Genomic DNA, 8113 nt, shown 5'->3' with positions numbered 1-8113 from the left:
CTTCCCAGTGAACCAACATGAAACTTCTCCAAATGTCACCAGTGGGTGGAAATTTTGACTCCATCGCACAGACAGATCTGTGCAAGTGCTGTGAAGGGAAGTTGTATTAATACGTTGCCATGTAGATGGCTGCGAACTGGCTTGCGGAGCTYGGGTTTGGGCTTTGCCAACGTGCCTTCATCTCACCTGATGCAAGGCAGTCATCTGCTAGGTGGGTCACAGAGGGCAATGTGCAGCTGCTCACAGGCTCTGTCCTGCCCCTGCTGCCTCCTAGCAGGCAGAAGCAGGGCCCTCATCGCCTTCCCACCTACCTGTATCCACACCTGACCATACCCACTGTTTCCAGCCAAAGGCAGCGTCCCCTGTGCCGCAGGAGGCCCGTCAGCTCCCCCCCACCCTTCCCACCCAGCCCAGGGCCTGAGCCCCCGAGGKTGTGTTCTTCTTTCTGTGCATGTTTTCTCCTGCAGCAACAACCAGCACAGACCTAGTATAATTCTGCCATCTACTTGAATGTGTCTGCAGTTACGTTCACATCCACCTGGGATGTAATGCATCCAGTTTTAGGACTCCAGAAGCTAGGGGGTAGCTTCAGCTCCTCACCCTTGGTGTCTTTTTTGGTGAAGAAGTAGGACCTATAGCAGACATCTAGCTGAAGCTAAGCTGCTGCCACAGCTCCTGCTCATCGCTGTCTCCAGTACTGAGCTGTTGGGACCAGCTCAAAAAAACCCGAAGCAGTAGGCTGGGAGGGTGGCAGCACTGGTAGGAGAAGCAAGCTAAAGAGCTGATGCAGCTGCCAGCAGGTGCAGGTGTCTCTGCCAGTCCTTGTGCTAACACCCAGGCTTCAGTTTCTTGGCAATATGTCATTCATAGAAAAAAATCCTGCCTTCAGCTGCTAATCTCTTGATGAGGCTGAATTCAACATCAGCATCGTGGACCTTTGTCCTGCGGAAGGCTCCAGAGTAGCGGTTTTCTTCCCAGTAGTGATGCCAGTTCCCTTTGGTGTCTGCTCCAAAGCCAAACACGGAGACCTGCATACACATCAACAAGAATCATTGCTAAATGGGCACTTGATCAGCCCCAGAGCATGCAGACCAGTGTCTACCCTTTACCAAATCTTTGTGCAGCCTCTGGTCTACTGAGGCCAGAGAGGGTGAAGTTATCTCTTGGCACAAAGCACAAGAGCCTGGGACTGTGCCCCCACCTGTAATGGGATTGCTCATGTGCCTACCTAGTCATTAAGAAGATGCGGGTTTGATGCAGAGTCCATAGGAAACAAGGTGAGTGAGGCAGGTAGGGGCAGCAGCTCCTCGGATCCTAGCCCTCCTGCAGGATCCCCCCCCCCACACACACACATATTCATGGAAACAGGACAAAGCTCAACTCACAGTGCGTAGTGGCGGCTAGCTCCTGCCACGGCCTGAGACATGGGGTAGAAAGCTCAGTACGTAATGCCAGGAGGCTGTATGCTGCATCCAGGGGGTTTCTCCTTGCCCAGCATTGTTACCCCCAAACAGCAACATTCAGCTGTAGATAATGGAGCTACCAACAGGAGCAGGGCCATGGCCACAGGGGCTTCRTGTCACACAGCCAGTGTGAGGCCTTCTGCCTGTGCAATCCTGCAGCAAGGCCACAATAACCTTGGCACTGGGGCAGGCAGGAGGCTGACTGCCAGGGACGCACCACTACAGCAAAGGATTTGGCTGTGCCTTCACAGCAAGGCTGACTGCACCCTGGCCTACATGGCAAAAGCATCATCAGCCTCAAGTCGAGTCATGACCTGCACATTGCACTGGGAAGGCTGTGGCTGGATGCAGCATCCAGTTTGAGCACCCCCAGCATCTGAGAGCGGTCAACCAAAGCGGAAGCTGCAGTGAACCTGGAGCCAGGCCCTTCTGACAGCTGCAAAATGACAAGAGACAGCAAAGGAAATGTGATTTTTTTTTGGGGGGGGGGGGGAGAGGGAGGTGGGGCAAAAAGACAACCTCTTCCCCGTGAGTAGTGCAGCCATCTTAGGTTGAAGGGCSGAAGAGGTGCAGGATGAAAAGCCTGCAGGATTTTCAAAATTTGTCTGCACAAGACGCTGAGCATCCTATCTCGAAGTTAGCCCCAATGTGAGCAGAGAGCTGGAATGGGGACACCCCAAGGTCCCTTCTGCACTTTGTGCCACAGAGAGCATGAGTCTGAGCCCATAGCACCTCACAGAGCCTGCAAGGCCACAGAGCTGCACGTGATGGTGACACAGGGCTGCTGCCAGGTGCTGGGGCTGAGCTGCTCTCACTGTGTTTTGGGGTTGTGCCTGGGCCTGCTGGCCACACTTACCCGCTGGCAGGCATGCAGGGCGAAGAGCAGCGCAGTGAAGCCAGTGGAGGGGTATTTTCCATGGTGCTGAGTCCAGTTGTCATGGATGTACTTGAGAAAAGCAGGGCTCAGGATCAGCACCTGAGCAAGAGAGTAGAGCACAGCCCCAGCAGTCAGCTTGCTGCAGCACTACAAACAGTACAGCCAACCTCTGCCACCACCAGGGTGATGCCGGAGATGACATCAGCTTTCCCAGCTGCTCTCTTCCACATCCTACTTGCTGCTGCCTGCCCGAGGGACCAGACCAGCCTCTGGCTGAAGGAGCTCTGCCTCCCCCTGCACCAGCCAAGAAGGGAAGGCAGCAGGCTCCTGCACTGCCTTGAAAACATTTTTAGGTTGTGCCACATAGAGCCATGCTCGTTTGCCAGTGACCATGAGCCCCTTCTTCCCCATTGCCTTGACAGTCCTAGCACATGGGGCAGCCAGGTGCCCACCCTCTGCCCCAAACTCAGGTCCCCAGCAGGCAGGGATGCTCCCTGGAAGCTCACCCAGCTCTTACCTTGTTTCGGTCAGCTTTGATGAACTGTTTGACTTTCATGTATGTGCTGCAAAAGCAACAGGACATTGGTGAGCTGGAGGCCAACCTGCACCATCTCARGAGGAAAGCAGTTTCCCTGGGGGCCTCTCCTTCAGAGGCACATGGTCTTTAGAGGACAACTGTGAAGAACACCGCCAAGGCACATGGCAAACCCACAGCCTGCCAGACYTGCCCAACAGTGTGTCCTTGACCTGGTCTGGCTCCCCAAAAGCTCCAGCACCATTTGAGGGAGGACATAGCCCTGCACTGTGCTCCCTCTACATCCTTTGCCAGCACACAGGGAGGCAGCTGTCCCAACGAGCCAGCTAGGAAGGCTCGTGTCAAGGCCATGGCCACATGGCTGGGACAACCTCCATCCCAACCATGCTACCACAGGACACCTGAGCCCCGCAGGGAAGGGTTGGCACTGACTTCCCCAAAACACAGCCTGGAGATGCCAGACCTGTCACCAGGGGGCTCCAAGCCCCTCCTTCAGCCAGAAAAACAGCCTGTAGAGGGGCCAATGTCCCCAAGGTGAATGGGCTACCTCACATCATGCCCCAGTGTTTCTGGCAAAAGYGACATGCCCTCACCCAACCCCCAAAGACCCAGGCCACATGCAATGGTGGGAGGCTACATACCGTGTGAGTTCTCCTGTGGAAAAGGCACTGGCCACCCACTTCAGGTCCAGTGGCTTAAAGGGGACAAGGATGAGGTGGACACCAGGCCAGAGGTTCACTGCGCTTTCTGGGTACATGAAGTGATGGGTTGTTCTCATGCCAACATCCACCTCGAAGCCCGCTATTTTTGCTCTGTTCATCCTAAGGGAAAGGGACAAGAGGAGTCCCAAAACAAAGCCGCATGCACCATTTGGATCCCGAGGTGCTGGGCTTACCAGGCAGGATTGCTGCTCTGTCCTGCCTAGCAAGAGAGGGAAGGAGGCCCGGGCCCACATGGGTCTGGTGCGTGCTCTGGGCTGTGTGCAAGGAGCAGGTCATGGCTTCATCTTGGCCATCAGGGGCGCAAGGAGGAGGGCAGGACCTGGGCGTGGGCCCTCCTACACACCCAGAGGGCTGCAGTCCCCCAGGGAGTGATATGCCAAGGCTCTCCTCACCCTTGTGGTGCCAGTATGGGGTGGGGGCTCCAGAGAGCAGGGRAAGCATCACCCAGCGGAGAGGCCCTGCACTTCTGCTTGAGGACACACGGACTTTTGTGGGGCTGGCCATGGACTGGGGCTGCCCATAGTCCACCAGGCTCCTAGAGAGGCTCTGGCAGGGCCTGAGGCTGGGCTGGCCCAAGCTCCCTTGTGTACACTCACCTCAGCACCCAGTCATGGGAGTCGATCTGTAGCCCATGGCGGGATCCTCTCAGCCAGCCTGAATTTCCCACCACAGCGCAAGTCCTGCACTGGGATGCAGCCCATGTGCTACTGGTTGGAGATGGGAGAACGGCGAAGAGCTGCTGAATTGTCGCTTGGAGCTGGGCTCCGCTTYGGGAGCCCTGCAGCCTCTAGCAGGGCAAGGGCAGAGACAGGTTGGCATCAGCCCTGCAGGGCTCCTAGGGGAGAGCTCACAGAGCCCGACCCTTCCCAGAGGTGCCCAGCGAAAGCACAAGCAATGACAGGCACAGGTCACACTGACAAAAAAATCCTCTTGGATATTAGGAAAAGAGTTTCACGGTGAGGGTACTACAGCCTGGGGGGGGGGGGAGGAAAGGGGACACAGAGATGCTCAAAACTTGTCCAGAGAAGGCCTTGAGTAAGGCCTCTGATCTAATGGCAAAGACAGCTCAGCTTTTTTTTGGGGGGGGGAGGGGCAGATGGCTGACAGAGTCAACAGAGGGACAGCCCAGTGGCTGCCCTTCTCTGTCCCTGTGTCTCTTTGGGCCACAGCTCTTCTGCCAGCTCTGGCTGTCACTGCCCCTCACCCTGGGAAGACAGGGAAGCCTCCRGACCCTGCCTGGGGTCTCTGTACCCCATCCTCCTCCACACACATGTGCTTCTGACTTTGCCTTGGCCCTGGGTCTACTCTGCTGCAAACAGATTTCAGGAGCCAGGGAAGAGGCCCAAGTGATAGACAATGCTCTCACTCACCAGCCACCACTGAATAACGTCCGCCGAGAGGTCCTGGGCTTGCACTGTCAGCAGGAGCCCCACAGTTGCGTTGTAGCGGGCRTTAAACCAGGCTGAGCTGTTGACACTGCTGGTGCAGGGGACCGTGACCAGGGGCTCGAGACGGGCATCGAGGAGAGAGGGAGACCAGAAGAAGTGGACAGTGCTTGCCATGGGGGCTCGGAAATACTGCCACAGAAAGAGCACGAGGCCCAAGGCCACGAGCACTCGAGCACGACTGCGGCACAACATCCCTCATGCCACCTGCAGAAAGACGTTTCAAGGCACCGTGACTGTGGCAGTGCAGGCAGGAGCAGGCCCTCTTCCTCCCTCCCTGCCCAGCCCCTTGCGACCCAGCTGAGATGCGGGTCTGTGACAGACCCAAGCTCCCATCCCACCCTCCCATCCTCAAAAAATACTAATAAAATAYAAAACAAACAAACAAATCCAGTGCCCACAGCTGCCCTGACTGGCAGGAAACTGAAATATCMCAGGAAGGTTTTCCATTTAAAACCATTCAATGGCTTTATTGTTCAGGTCATTAAAGCAGCAGGAAAACCAAACCAGATCCCTAGAGCCATTTTTTGAGGCTGGCTCTCACAGAAAATCCCTGGGAGCCCCTGCTCTACGTCTGACGCTGGCAGAGTTACTTAGGACAGGACATGGCCAGTTGGCAGCATTTGCTGTACAAGGAGCTGCTCTCTGACTGCAAAACCTTTAAGATCTGCACATTGAAAACCAAGAGGTGGCAAYAGCTGTGGGTGTATGTGTGTGTGCACATGTGCATCAACTTTTCTTAAACATGTAYGCTTGTGAGTGAAGTAGCGCCCGTCCCGTCTTCCATCTGGCCCCAAACACACACACACACGAACCAAAAGTCGGAGGGACAAGGGTACTCTTGGCCTCRCAGTATTTATAAAGCACTCAGCCTGCCTTTCACAGGTGAGCCCTGAAACAGAAGCTGGCTCCAATGGGCCAAGGAGAGACCGAGCGATGCGGGGCCACCTCCACCTTGGGTTCAGAAGCAGCTCACAGCTCGCTGCCGCAGCAGGCTTGGGCCGTAGCTCTGCATTTGCAAAGCTGAAGGACAGAAAATAYATCCCGTCCTTCAGAGGAGCACTTGGTCTTTCCCATCCTGTTTCCTCCTTCCCTCCCAGGACCCATCTGAACTGGGGACAAAGCTGAACCCACCTCAGCCCGTGGGGCCCAAGCAGAGCAGCTGCTGGGCCCCACAGATAAGTGTTAGGTTCATTTCTCTACCTTAAACATTTTCTGCACCTCCTGCAGCACTGACATACCTGCTTGCTGTGGTATCCAACCAGCTGGGCTCAAAACCTGCCTGGAAGATGCACACTCTAAAGCCAAAACCACCACTCCTTGGGGTCCAAGCGGAGACAGCGCTGGAGCAAAGAGCAGAGRCTGCAAAAGGAGATGGGAGCAGCTTGAACAGTTCCAGCTGTGGGGGACAATTACAGCTCCCTTTCGCAAATTTGCCCTTTCAAAACTGCCTATGTCACTTCTTGTCGAAGGGGAAGGGAAAAAAAAAAACTCGCCATCAGCACTCCAGAAATGCAATCGCAGGCAGGTCTGTGCTCACACGCAGGAAGAGCTTTGCTGGTGAGCCAGGAACAGGCTGGCTCTTACCCCCTCCCTCCCCCCCCAGGCAGGGGCACCAAGGTGGAAAGCAGGACCCAGAAGCTCCCTGACACTTTGATTCTTGCTCTGATTTAGTGTTTTACCCTCTACCAGCAACCACAAGTGTTTGCTGTACYGGAGGCAAAAAGCTCGAGTCCCCCGTGGCCGTTGGGCGAGGAGCCAGCGATCCCCCAAGGCGAGGGGAGAAGGCCRTTGCGGGCACTTGCGGAGCCTCAGAGGCTTTGAAACCCGCAGGCCGTGCAGAGGGGGAAGAGCCAGCTGGCGGCCGCACAGCCRGCGCCGTGAGCTCCATTAAGCCACGAACCGGGGGTGAGGGCAGTGCGGTGAATATTGCATGAAGCTTTTTCCAGTTGCCTGAAACCAGGGCGAGGTGGCTGCTCACTGCAGGGCTTGGGAGGAGCGCGAGCCGGAGATAGGAAGCAAGCAAGCRGCCCACAGCCTGCCCCGTGGCCCTCACCTTCTCCAAGGAAGCACCGCCGAGCTGGGATGGGTGATGGAGACGCTGCCAGGCCGAGCAGGCAGGGCTCGGCAGCCTCCGTCCGCTGTCGCTAGACAAAAAGCGCAGCAGCCTCCGCAAGAAGAGGAAGTGCTGCCCTGAGACAAGGAGGAAATCTGCCTCCAGGCGAGCTGCGCTGTCAGCTCAGGGCTCCTTGCCCCTCCCCTGCCATTTCCCACCACCGCCAGCCTGGGCCCAGGGCCTGATCCGGCTCCCCCRCACAGTGGGACCCCTCAGCACCGAGGGGCATGGCAGGCTCTTCTTCATCGGGGCCAGATGCCTCTCCTCCTCCCCAGTGTCTGCAGGATCTGGAGTGGGGCTTGGGGGAGGTGCCATTCTGGGACCTCAGCAGGTGCTGACACCCAGTRCTGCTGGTGCCCAGCCAGCTGAGATATAGCCAAACACCAGACAAGCCCTGGACCTCACGTTCTGGGATGCTAAGGTCTTTCTGGCCAATACCAATCTGTCCTGAAGAGACCCTGGACCATTTTTGTTGGCACCTTCTCCTTAGCTTGGTCTTGCTCTGASCCAAGACCTTAGCAGAGAGGAGCCCTATGGCAACACAGCCCTGGAAGACATTGTATCCTTTGTCCATGAAAATTGACCATGCTGTCACATCGGAGGTAAAGGCAGCCTAGGCCTGAAGCACTGCAGTGAGACCCATGAGACAAGGTCAGCACTCCTGAGTCCAAAAATGCATTAATTAAAGAGCCGGTGTTTATTAGTGATGGCCCAGGGAACTTCTCTAGCAGTCCTCTGAGTCTGCGTACTGATGGAGCTATTCCCTGAACTGCCACAGAGCAGATTTTCTAGAGCACTAACTATTGGTCTAACCTGGCTGGGAGGAATTGAGGACAGCACAAATGCTAAGTGGTGCTGACTCCACAGGACTCGCTTGCATTTGCAGACAGTGCAGCTCCTACCACACTCTGTCCTCAGCAGAAGCTGCTGCCCCCCCCCCCCCCCCCCCCCCCCC

The 8113-nt window shown here is 56.4% G+C and overlaps 1 protein-coding gene across 1 annotated transcript; it reads right to left on the bottom strand.

Annotated features, from left to right (window-relative positions):
- Window positions 1-435: 435 nt before the first annotated feature.
- Window positions 436-5237, bottom strand: LOC146597164 (CMP-N-acetylneuraminate-beta-galactosamide-alpha-2,3-sialyltransferase 2-like). Its single transcript, XM_085302668.1, has 6 exons — window positions 4968-5237; window positions 4194-4384; window positions 3517-3696; window positions 2858-2903; window positions 2320-2439; window positions 436-1028 (listed from the first exon to the last, which is right to left on the bottom strand). The coding sequence occupies exons 1-6, from the start codon at window positions 5235-5237 to the stop codon at window positions 861-863; spliced, it is 975 nt and encodes a 324-aa protein (XP_085158794.1). The 3' UTR covers window positions 436-860.
- Window positions 5238-8113: the final 2876 nt, after the last annotated feature.

Source organism: Rhea americana, unplaced genomic scaffold (assembly GCF_003343005.1).
Source record: "Rhea americana isolate MKP2758 unplaced genomic scaffold, rheAme1 scaffold_190, whole genome shotgun sequence".
In the NCBI taxonomy this organism is placed as follows: Eukaryota; Metazoa; Chordata; class Aves; order Rheiformes; family Rheidae; genus Rhea; species Rhea americana.
Note: the sequence above shows the minus strand (reverse complement) of the source record. Positions and strands in the feature narration are given on the sequence as shown.